Consider the following 12,357-nt stretch of genomic DNA (forward strand, 5'->3'; position numbering starts at 1 on the left):
TTAATTTTGATAACGATTGATTGTCTGTGCTAATAGTTCATGAAATTTAAATTCGAATAAAATGCATACGCTTTTGAAAAACAAGGGGCGCATCCTACAAACAAGTGGATATGTGGGAGGAAAGTAGCATAATGATACGCATAAATGATTATGGAAAGGATTAGGAAGATGTGTCATGAAGCAATTATTAAGGCAAACGAGGTTCAACCGTTGAAGTAGTATGTGAATGTGACTAGTAAGTAGTAATGACTATGTGAGGTACTGTAATATTCTAGGTGAACAAGGCACCAAACAAGGATCCACGACAATTGAGGACACTGCTATCTCTGTCCTCAAAGTTAGTTGAGTTCTATAATGTATAATGTAGACCCTTGTCCGTCACTTTCTGTTGAAGTGGGGATCTTTGTCTTTTGGATCTGGAACTCTCTTACATCTATCTCTGACCAGGTTGACCTTAATTTAAACTTGTGTATATATAAATGAGGCTAATGTTTATAATCTCACTTACCTTTCATTTTTTCCTTTTGTAAACCATTCATTATGTTTCATTAGGTTTATCTAGTCAACATCCTAAACCAATGCATGATTATCCGATCAAAAGAAACAAAACTGTACATAAAATGAAAAAAAGAACAGTTATTAAGTTTTTAAAACATCAATGCATTAAGAATTTTAGTCTTTATCTCCTTAATCAATGACACAACTCTTTTTTCAAAAAAATGATAGACTACACAACTTTACTTCATTATCTTCTTTCTTCCAACAAGAACTCAATGCTCCTAATAACGTCAGAATAGAATTAAAAAAAGTTCCCAAACAATACAGATGTTTGAGAATATAATAAATGAGTTTTAAAAAAAAAAAACAAAAAACAAAAGAACACTAACGAATAATGATAGATTGCTGACCACTCTTTTGGTGTTGGGCTTTAAAGAAAAAACACTAATGATAGATTCGGGATTCCAGACCACTCGTTTTTGGTGTTGGGAGGGTTGCCCATGATCACTCATTTGATTTTTTTCATCTACACTCCTCTCTTATAAATAAAAGCCACCTACTCCAATAAAGATGTGAGAAATATCCTCCTATAAAAAAATTTGTTTAATCACACTTTAAAAAATACTCTTAAGGATATTATCATATTAATATAGGACAAAGTGTGTATTGACAAGATAAAAAGTTGATACTTCTATATCTAATTTATTGATTAAATTAAAACTTCAAAATTTTCCATAATTGGCTGTGACATTAACAAATGACCTAGCAAACCCTTAAATTAATGAACCTACAAAACTTCAGACAACGACGAGGGATACCAATTTGGCAGTGTACATTCATAATGCAGAGGATGGGGTGACAAATTGGCCATTTTTTGCCATAATTTGGCGAGAAAAAATACATGCACTGACGCACACAAATATTATGTCAAACCACTGATCATAATTCGAACAATCGATAAACCAATGCAAAAGAAAAAGATGTATGTTCTTTTTTTCTTTTCTGTCAAACTGCATAGCCCAAATGCAAAATGTGGTGTGCTGCAAAATATATATCCCACTGAAGCTTCAAGGCTCCCACATATTCCACAATTCAACCCGATGATGGTTGAGGAATGATCCAAAAGAAAAATAAAATGAAATAAGTGCTACCTTGTTATGTTGTTCCAATAGAACTAACTAAGCAAATTTGTTCCGTTGCATCCACTTTGAAGACTACAAAAGTCAATGCAACGAAGGGACAAGTAACCAAAACGAACACATGCTTATGACTTGATTAAAATTGAATCAACACTCATTCCCAAATTTGGAGCACACAAACAAATGAAATCGTTGAGACCTAGATATGCCAAAAAAATAATCACGAATAGAAAGAAAGAATAAAAATGAAAATAGGATATTAGGTAACCTGAGTTATACAACAGGGTAACGGAGAATCTCCTTAAATCATGCTCCACCAGACTTTAAGAGGTTAGCCAAACAGAGGAGGAACAAGCATCAATGTGTATGAGTTCTGCTGCTTTCAGCATTTCTAACTGGATTGAAGTAAGGGTGGGCCTGTACATCATTAAACATTTGTTTACTCAATTTCTAGAAAATGAGTTCATGTGATGTATACAGGATGTGGCATGAAGGGTGAAATGTGTCATTGAACGTATTACAAATTTGCAGAAAATAAAGAATGCTAAAAGATTGGGCTCTTTACCATGGCTTCTTTTGCAGTGGGTCGATCTTGGTGATCATACCGCAGTAACTTGTCAACAAAGTCAATAGCCTATGAAAGCCAAGAATGTGAATCAATGGCTATACAGATATTTATCAAAGCTGGAATAATTAGAAGGCATGCTACCTCAGGAACTGCCAAGTGTTGGTTTTCTACACTAATAAACTTTGACCATGGCTTTCGAGCATACCTGTCAAAATATAAATTTTCTTAGCTCAAACTTCTGGAATTAGTAATATTTAGTACTTACAAAACAGAAGTAACATAAATAGAGAATCATAAAGCCTAGAAATTAACCTCCCAACAAGTGCTGCTAGATTTGGGTCCAACTCTATGCGGTACTTGTTCAGATACGCATTTAATTCATCAGTTCCAAGTACCTATCGCAGCAGGACAAAAACAGCTTCAAGAAGTAAACTTTTTCCAAGAGAACATATTATCAAACCAAAATTTCCATCGCTTTCAGTTTTAATAAATAAGGAGACCGTTTGCTGTATGATAGCTATGAACCAACAAAATATCCTTTCAGTTCTAAAGATACAATACAACATAATTTGGATTGACTTCACATTAAATGTTATCAATTCTCAAGGGCAAACACTGATACTTTTCGTTTCTTTACAGAAAGACAATAGTATCACAACAGAGAAAGGGGACAGATTATGGTATACATAATATAATTGAAAAAAGGAAAATATGAAAATTACGTTGGTAGTTTTCAGCTTTCAATAACAATAAAAGTTAAAAATTAGCAACATGACACATGCAAAAGCAAAGCATCGAGTAATTATCACCTAAGTAACACATAGCAAACAAAAGAATCTGGCTGACTCTGCCAAGTGAAGTTCACAATCCTTACCAACCTTAACTATTTTGGCTAGTTGATCATAGTTATCATGTCCGTAAAAGAATGGCTCCTTACGAAAAATCTGTAAAAAAACGACCCCCAATAAGCAGAACAGGAGACTGCAATCCATAAATTGGCTTTGCAATGAGAAAATGATACATCATGGTTATGGACAAGAAACAAATGTCAAGGTTACCAATGCAATGTAAGAATCAGAACTAAATCCTAAATAACAATCAAATTGCATTTTAATGAAAGTGGATAACTTACCATTCCAGCAAACATACAACCAAGACTCCATAAATCAAGAGAGTAATCATAGTCCTGAAGATCAACAAGAAGTTCAGGACCTTTGAAATATCTGCAAACAATGCAGGCATAAAGGGAAGATTTACAAAATAGCAGTTTCTCAAGAGTAAGTGATAAGTTAAATATTTCACAAAAATTACAAAATCATAATCGAATAAATCAATAAACACAAGGTGGTAGACAGGAAACTGAGTTTTCAGTGCCAAAAAGGAAAAGAGAAAAGCACTAGTCTTCGTGCACATACACAAGAGGGTGAGTGAGTTGTTAGTGACCATAATCTTGGTACTTTGTCACTGAAGCATCAAGAAGCTGAACACCGTAGTAGTTCCCAATATCCCGTTGCCTTGATTGTATTGTCTTCAGAGACTAAATATCAACTTAGTAGATACTGATATTACAAGTGCATTTAGTGAAAAAGTCTATTTTCCTGCTATGCATTATTCATAAGCAATGGAAGTGATTTTCAAAAATCAAAAGCAACTTCCTTACAAGCCACTCTACAACCTATTTCAAACCTCAATCAATTCATTCTTTTATTGCATCTATCAGAGGAGATTTTTTCTACATTTATAAATACCACAAAGGAAGCCAATAAAGAGACATAACAAACCTGGAGGCAACGCGGACATTATATTCTTTCCCAGGATGATAAAACTCTGCAAGCCCCCAATCTATTAGGCGAAGCTTCCGCTGCTCATGATCAATCATTACATTATGCGGCTTTACATCCCGATGCATGATTCCTTGAGAGTGGCAATAATCCAGTGCCTGTAAGAAAAAATTCATAAAACTTAGCGGTTGCTAATGCAGTTTGACAGCAAAAAATCATAAGCTATGAAGTTTAAGAATCATAAATCAGTGGAAAAATACAGAGTAAGGAACATCATGCAGTGGAACATAGGAATGTCTATGGTAGCTTTTTGCAAGCTAACCATCCTGACTAGGCATTGATAAACACAGAAGAAATCAGCTCAGTATTAACGGTCAATGAATGACAATTATGGGGCAACATATTAGCATATATCATTTGCAATACAAACACCTGTGAAACACTATAGTTAGTGACCTAATACAACACAGCCTGTACTAATAGCTGATACTTTGGATTGCAGTAAACCAACCAAAATGAGTATGGACAGTCAGATTAATGCAGAAGAAGCTGTCAAAGAGCTATGCAGCAATGACTCAGCCACTTTCTAATATTTCACCATAAAGAAAAATACAAAAATCATAACTGAATTTTCCACAAAGCATCGGCATACATAGTGTCCAGAAATATGTCAAAACAAATAATGACTGCAAAAATAAGATATAACAGCTGAACTTAGACAACCAATAGAATATAAAACTTACCTTTAGAAGTTCATAGATATAATATCGGATATCATAATCTGACAGGGTGGGGTAGAGCACTTTAAAATCAGTGTTATTGACATATTCAAATATAAGGCTTGGGGTCTTTGATTGCTGGTCCCTAACAATGTCAAGCAGCTTTATAACATTGGGACCTCCACAGAGATTTTGCAATATTTTGATCTCCCTCTTTATCTGCAACCAGAATAACAACTTATAAGATGTACAAATTTATATACACAACCAGAGTATTGGACTATTGGAAAGGGTAACATCTTACAGGTTTGAAATTAGAAATTTAACAACAAACTAAATGAACTACTGGACCAAAGTTGGCCATTGAAGCCCCGGCACAGCATTCATTGCCATATGAGAATGGAATGAAATGAAAAAGTATACTAAAACTGAAAACAGCAGCGTTGCTTTAAATTAAAAATAGCAGTCATATTAGTTAATACAAACTGCAATTGGTGTAGGGATTGGATTCACCTTTTTCTTCTTGACGGGTTTGAGGATCTTGATGATGCATTTTTCATTATCGGTGGAGTGAACGCCCTCGAAGACCTCACTGTATTTCCCTCTTCCCACCTTCCTCACAACCTCGTAGTCATCTTGCTCCCTGCAACTCATGAACACAATTTTTTAAACCGATATTAAATAAACAAAATAGGAAATAGGAAATGAAATAAAAGTATTAATAATAATAAATATGATTATTTGTTACCCCCACTGGACGGTGAGATTTTCATAGTCCCAATATTCCTTGGGACGGACGACGTTGATATCGGCATAAATCCTGGCCTTGGAGGTGGCGCCGGGGCGGCGAGTGGACTTTCCAATCTTCTGCGCCAGGGTGTCAGGTGGTGGTGGTGGTGGAGGAGGAGGAGGATGAGAGCGGTTGCGGCGAGAGAATGAAGATGGCGCGGAGGCGGCGAAGCTGCGGAGGAGGAAAATGGAGGGGAGAGTGGGGAAAGAGGAGGAAGAAGAAGAAGGAAGATGAAGATGGTGGTAAGTGCGGAAAAGAGAAAGGAAAGTGTCGCGGGAGAAGGTGGAAGATTGGAATTGGAAGGGCCTTATGGCCATCAAAAAATCAAAATCAAAATCAAATCAATACAAATCGGGAATGGCATAAATGTTGCAGCTAAAAAGCATTTTCATGATATTCCAAACTCAAACCCTCCTCTTCTCTTTCTTCCACTTTTGTTTTTCAGTTTAAAAACTTAATATTTCCAAAAAAAAAAATTAGAAATGATATTCGAGCCTCGAGGAGATTGTTTGAACTTTGAATTGCATTTTGAAAACAAAGGAGATTGTTCTTGTAATCTTGTTCACGTAGCAATATTTTTTCATAAATAATTATTAAAATTTATTTTTATTCCAAGTGGTAAAATTATTCAAATATTTTATTTATGTTTTATAAAAAATTTAGATGACTTATAAGTAAATACCAAAAATCAGGAGGATTTTTTTAAATAAATAAAATATTTTATTTATCAAAATATATAATTTATAGTATTTATACGAAAATATACCGTATCTTTTATCTCGTTATAGTGTAAAAAAAATTAGAGTACACATATTTCATTAAGTGTGTATATGTGGTGTGTAACAGCCTTAAACGAGATACGTGCACTATTATTTCATTTACAATATAAATAAGATAAGAATAGAGGGGGTCTTTTTTTTATATGAATTAAAGCCTGGTGATATTCAACGTAATGGATGCATGGAGAAAATTTTCCCTACTATGATGACAGGCGTAAAACGTAAGATGCGTTTTACTTTTGGCCTGTTTTGGTTTTTTTTGTTGTGCAGGAAAGGAAAGAAACGTGACCTGCGTTTTAGTTGGTGCAGGATTTTCAAAATTTTTTTAAATTGGTTTTAATTCAAACGCCTGCATTTTGTGTTGGGCCAAATTAATTTTTTTTATGTAATAACAAAACGCAATCTGCGTTGCAGGGCCAAATTAATTTTTTTTATGTAATAACAAAACGCAATCTGCGTTTTGTGCTGAGGGCCACCTCTTTTTTTTGAAAAACGCAGGTTGCGTCTGTTGAAAAAAAAAATATTTTCCTGAAGAGACCTGCCTATAAATACGAAGCACTCCTCAGCGCAACGGCCTCACTCCCATTCTACTCATCATTCTTCTCTTTCAAATACATATGTTGTAGTTGTTAGTTTTTTTTTTTTTTTGCAGTTAGCTGTGTCAAAAAAATCGGAGTACGTGAGGTTGAAGTTATGGAAAATATTGCAAATTTGCGAGTATATTATAACGGTGAAGTTATACCAAACACACATGAAGGAGTGACTTTTGTTTGTGAATGTCCGTTATCATTTGTTGTTCCATGTACCATGAGCTTTGTCGATTTGCAAAATGGGCTTTGTAATAACATTCAAAGCCACATTTTAAAAAGGGTGAGCAACCTTTTATACAGAAGTCCTGTGCAAGTATTTGGTGGGCTAATACAGTTTCAATTAATGCCCATTACTGACGATGCCAGTATGCAGCAGATGTTTTGTATTTATCAACAAACCCGATTTCACGTGCCGATGATAGAGTTGTACGTTGAGTTTGAGCAGCAATCAGGGTCGAGCGCGGTCGGGGCGAGGAGGTCAATGTTGATGAGCTTGGTGATATAGATTGGGAAGAAGAAAATAATGACAGTGAAGAGGAGTTCGAAGCTAACTATGAAGTCGATGACGAGAACGATGACGGAGACTTAGCAGGCAATCCGGAGGTGCCAAATGAAGCAAATGCGATTATAAGCCAGCACCCGTTTGGTGTTTCGTCTTTTATGCGGACTCTAGATCTGGAAGCCATGCATGACCCAGAAATTCCTGAGTATGCGAATACGGGTATGTTATGATTATTAACTCAAGTTTCCTATAGTGTTTATTTTATATGCCTCGTCTGACTGATGGTGGTGCGCATGTCATAGGTGAAGGCAACGCTGCGGCGGAAGATGGCGAGTTTAGTGTTGGCATGGAATTTGGATCGAGAGAGTCGGTGATATCTGCAATCAAAAGCTACACTATCTCAAGAGGGGTTGATTACACTGTGTATGAGTCTGAGCCGCAAACATTCTATGCGAAATGCAAGGGGTATGGTGCAGGGTGCGATTGGCTAATCCGGGCTAGCTTGATTTGAAAGAAAGCTTGTTGGGAGATCAGGAGATACAATGGCAAGCACACGTGCACCGTGGGAACGATATCACAAGATCATGCCAAGTTGGACTCGGACACAATTGCAGATGTCATTAGGCCGTTGGTCGAATCAGACCCCTCGATAAAGGTGAAGTCTGTAATTGCAGAAGTTCAATCCAGGTTCAACTACACTGTCAGTTACCGCAAGGCTTGGTTGGCAAAGCAGAAAGTCGTTGCCAAGGTTTTCGGTGATTAGAAAGTTTCTTACCAGACCCTGCCAGTATGGTTGAAAGCAATGACGGTTAAAATGCCAAGGTCTCGTGTTCAAATCAAAACGCTCCCCGTTTACCGTGAGACTGAGGAGGTTCAAGGTGTAAGAGTTCTGCATCGCATTTTTTGGAGCTTCTATCCGTGTATTGTAGCATTTAGACACTGCAAACCGCTGGTGCAAGTTGATGGCACGCACCTGTATGGAAAATATAAAGGTGCACTTCTGGTAGCGGTTGCACAAGACGGGAATCAAAACATTGTGCCTATTGCTTTTGCCATAGTCGAGGGTGAGACGGCAGACGCATGGGAGTTTTTCCTAACAAATTTGCGGAGATATGTTGTCACCATTGATGGGGTGGCCATTATTTCTGACCGCCATACCTCCATCGATGCTGCAATAGCTCGCAGTAACAGTGCATGGTCACCACCAAGGGCGTGGCACATGTACTGCATCAGGCACATCGGCTCCAACTTCTTAAGGAGGTTCAAGGCTCCATATTTGCATAAACTCGTGGTGAACACGGGTATATCAACTCGCTATTATGGTTCTATTCAGAGTAAATTTGTGACATCTGCTTACGACTAAATGGTTTGTTCAACAGGCTATTCTAAAACGGAGCAGGAGTACAACAAAAACTACCAAAGGCTTAAAGAGCGGGGTGAGGCATATACTCAATGGTGCGATGAGATCGGTGTTGAGAGATGGGTGTTGGCATTCCATGGTGGTCATCGTTGGGGACATATGACGACAAACTTGGTAGAGTGCATAAATTTTGTCCTGAAGGGGGCACGCAACCTTCCTGTGACTGCCTTGGTCCGGTCAACTTTCTATCGGCTGAATGAGTTGTTCACTCGGAAGAGTACCGAGGCTCATGAGCGTCTCCACAACGGATTTACGTATTCAGAGTTCGCAACGAAGAGAGTTGAAGAAAGCTTCCGACATGCAGGAAACGTTGTGGTCAACCGGTTTGACAGGCGCAATGAGATGTTTGAGGTTCGCGAAATGCAAGATGGTACCATTTACACGGTCAACCTTGCGCAACGACACTGCGACTGTGGCCATTTCCAGGTCGAGCGACTTCCATGTCGCCACGTGCTTGCATGTTGCGCCAATCAGCGTCTCGATTGGCAAGTGTACGTAAACGATGTGTACAAGATGTCTGAAATTTGCAAGGTTTACAGAGGCGAGTTTGTTCCGATGGATGATCCATCTACATGGGATAGATACGAAGGAGCGAAGGTGATCGCCAACTGGACATTGAGGCGCGCAACGAAAGGAAGACCGAAGTCCACCTGCTACTTGAATGAGATGGATTCACGTGAGATGCGTGGTCCTCGCCGGTGCACTATATGTGGACGCGAGGGACATAGCCACAGCCGATGTCCTCAGCGCGCAGGTCCAAGCTCCGCTGGAGGTCATTAGTGGTTAAACTTTTCATTGTAACTTTGTTATGACCTACTTCACGATTATATGTTACTTTTTATGTAATATCGTCATGTATTTTAACCTAGATAACAATTTATAATAAATAAAGTCTTTAATCTCGTTATGATAAATAAAGTTTGTAACCTAGTTAACATTTTTTAGAGTTACACGGGTACAAGGCTAAATATGTCATAATAATAATTACTGAACAGAATCATCTAAATATGTCATAATAATAATACTGAATACAAATGTCGAATACAACTATGAATACAACCCTGAATCACCCATCAACTACAGTAGACTACTTCCTCGGCGCCTTCTTCGAATACAAGGATGGGGTGTATTTGTCCGGAGGCGCAGTCTGTGTCCGTAAGTTATACGGATGACCCTGAGACACACCGGCGTCCAGCCTACTGCCGACGTCAGGACCACTACCTAAATCTGTCATGCTCACAGCACCAGTGTCATACAAACCGCTGCCACTCATCCCCGGAGCACTCGCTCCACCAAGATCATACCAGTGCTCCAAGTCGGACCCCAAGTCTCCCTCTTCCTGTTGCGGGTACTCGTTCAAATCAAACAACTGGCCACGTGGTGGTGTGGACGGACCGAGCGGATCTACATGACCCGTCGAGTGATCAAAGTCGAAGTCACTAGTATGACCTGAAGTGGCACAACGACCAGTAGAATGATGAGATGTAGCAAGCCCTTCCTGCGGTTGCATCGAGCCGAGAAAATATGTATCTCTCAGGACCTTAGAGAAGCTGATGGTGTCCAATCCACCCAACGGACTAAAGTGACCCTCGGTTGGAATTACCAGATGTGGTATGTAGGGCTCAGGTGCCTGAGGCGGCTGTGATTCCGGTATATATGCTGCCTGCTGCTGATATGTCGGCCACTGCTGGGCATATGCTGGATCCTGAAACTGCGGGACATATGCCGGGTCCTGAAACTGCTGGGCATATGCCGGGTCCTGAAACTGCTGGGCATATGCCGGCATCTGAACCTGGTGCTCATACGCCGGGACCTGATAGTGGTGCTCATATGCCGGAACCTAATTAACAAGTAAATACAATTAATACGAATTACTGATAGCTATTTATAAACCTAATAACCATAATATTAGGAATTAAAAACAATACATGTTCCTGTTGCTCTTGAGGCGGGACTCCCTGGTGAGGGCCAGCTGGTTCTTCCTGTTGCTGCTGTGATTCATCGGCGCCAATCTCTCCGCCTGGAACTCTATCTGACAGCCGCAGGTGAATCCCATACTGCTGCGTGTACCAGTCGTAGTACACTGGGAGAGGATGGAAGTCAATAATCTCCTCGCCTAGCTGCAATGTGTTATAGCGGTCAAATGTCCATCTGTTAACCCATTGACTGTAAATCTATCCCCAGTCATGGTTCTGTGCTCCTGTCAGCCGCTTGCAGTGATCACGACCAAGGTTGAACGCGGGGCCTGGTGGTAGCTGCTGCATCCCGAACTGTCGTCTGACCCGATCTGTCGCGTGCCATTCTATGCACTCGAATGACACTAAAGGCGACTGAGTGGAGCACATGAACATATGGGGTTCGAGGCCATCCGGAATCCCCACTCCCATATATGGCCGCCATATAAACTGCATAATAGTTACCAAGAGGTCGATTAGAAAAACTATTCCTCTGAATAAAAACATTGGACATTAATGGTACAACTTACGTCGTCAATTCCCATGTCGTCGAGACCTCGCCTAAAATGCGTAGTGGGCCGCCGTATATATCTCGTATATCGGCGCCAATGACTCCACCTAACGAAAACATAATAATAATAATAATAATAATAATAATAATAATAATAATAATAATAATAATAATAATAATAATAATAATAATAATAATAATAATAATATGAATAAGCTTAATAATAATAATAACAATAACAACAACGCTAAAAGTCAATACCGTCGCGCTAGTGGAACACCAATATTGCCGAGTTGATCGCGGGGTATAGGTGCCAGGAACGGCATACGCTCCCACGCCCAAACAAAAAGCAGTATCAGTGGGCCATCCATTTTCTTGCAGTTGTATCGTGAGGCACGACACAACGATCTGTATAGGTGTGCCAGACTGGCTGCTCCCCAACTATACCCTGAAATCCGGTGGAAATTCCTAAGTAGCGGTAGAAACTTCGAGTTCAGTGAAACGGTCGACTTATTCGGAAACACAATTGTACCGAGCATGCAGGAAATGTGCGCTCGGACGTACCGCTCGAGAGACTCCTGAGTATCACACGGCTCGGTGTCTCTGCACCGCCGGACCCAAGCAATATTAACCTTTCCCAACACGTGATCGTCCAGACCGGGCTCCCGACCAAAACACGCAATGCAGTTCTCCACCAAAAACTGGTGGCTGCTATCTGATCTACCCGTAACAGCATCCCATTAATCGGGAGACCAAGAATATAGCTCACATCTTCCAGTGTTACCGTCACTTCACCGACCGGAAGATGAAACGTGTGAGTCTCCGGCCTCCAGCGTTCCACCAAAGCACTCAGTAGTGCAGAATGACCTCTCATTTCGCCCACTCGCGAAACGTGTTGAAAACCAGTCAATGCCAATGTCGCTGCAGCTACCTCATTCAACGTATCTGGCGGATCCAGTTTTCTGGACAACAAATTTCTGATAGCCTGAAAAAAAAAATGATAATTATTAAATTCTAAATAATACCGATTAAAACATAATAATAATAATAAATTGTTAAAAAATCACGAATATTTATCTATTATTTATTAAACAGTATTACTAAT

The 12,357-nt window shown here is 39.4% G+C and overlaps 3 protein-coding genes across 5 annotated transcripts; 1 reads left to right on the plus strand and 2 right to left on the minus strand.

The window, feature by feature from the left end:
• Positions 1-1,522: 1,522 nt before the first annotated feature.
• On the minus strand, positions 1,523-6,049 carry LOC107642711 (casein kinase II subunit alpha-2). 3 transcript variants are annotated; one of them, XR_015883495.1, is made up of 11 exons: positions 5,454-6,049; positions 5,219-5,348; positions 4,730-4,924; positions 3,987-4,144; positions 3,338-3,428; positions 3,084-3,149; positions 2,518-2,600; positions 2,347-2,410; positions 2,203-2,271; positions 1,906-2,054; positions 1,523-1,712 (listed from the first exon to the last, which is right to left on the minus strand). XR_015883495.1 is itself a non-coding variant. In XM_016346167.3 (10 exons), the coding sequence occupies exons 1-10, from the start codon at positions 5,810-5,812 to the stop codon at positions 1,995-1,997; spliced, it is 1,275 nt and encodes a 424-aa protein (XP_016201653.1). In that variant the 5' UTR covers positions 5,813-6,049; the 3' UTR covers positions 1,630-1,994. The 3 variants fall into 3 exon arrangements, 1 of the variants encoding a protein (XP_016201653.1); XR_015883496.1 differs by lacking the exon at positions 1,523-1,712 and adding an exon at positions 1,743-1,836; XM_016346167.3 differs by having other exon boundaries at positions 1,630-2,054.
• A 2,119-nt stretch (positions 6,050-8,168) lies between these two features.
• LOC148563289 (uncharacterized) lies at positions 8,169-9,566 on the plus strand. Its single transcript, XM_088486719.1, has 2 exons — positions 8,169-8,667; positions 8,746-9,566. Exons 1-2 carry the CDS (start codon positions 8,169-8,171, stop codon positions 9,564-9,566), a joined length of 1,320 nt encoding a protein of 439 aa, XP_088342845.1.
• Positions 9,567-9,873: 307 nt separating this feature from the next.
• On the minus strand, positions 9,874-10,296 carry LOC148563290 (uncharacterized). The gene has a single exon (XM_088487746.1). It carries the CDS (start codon positions 10,294-10,296, stop codon positions 9,874-9,876), a length of 423 nt encoding a protein of 140 aa, XP_088343872.1.
• Positions 10,297-12,357: the final 2,061 nt, after the last annotated feature.

This window comes from Arachis ipaensis, chromosome B5 (genome assembly GCF_059453495.1).
Source record: "Arachis ipaensis isolate K30076 ecotype BB chromosome B5, ASM5945349v1, whole genome shotgun sequence".
Lineage (NCBI taxonomy): Eukaryota > Viridiplantae > Streptophyta > Magnoliopsida > Fabales > Fabaceae > Arachis > Arachis ipaensis.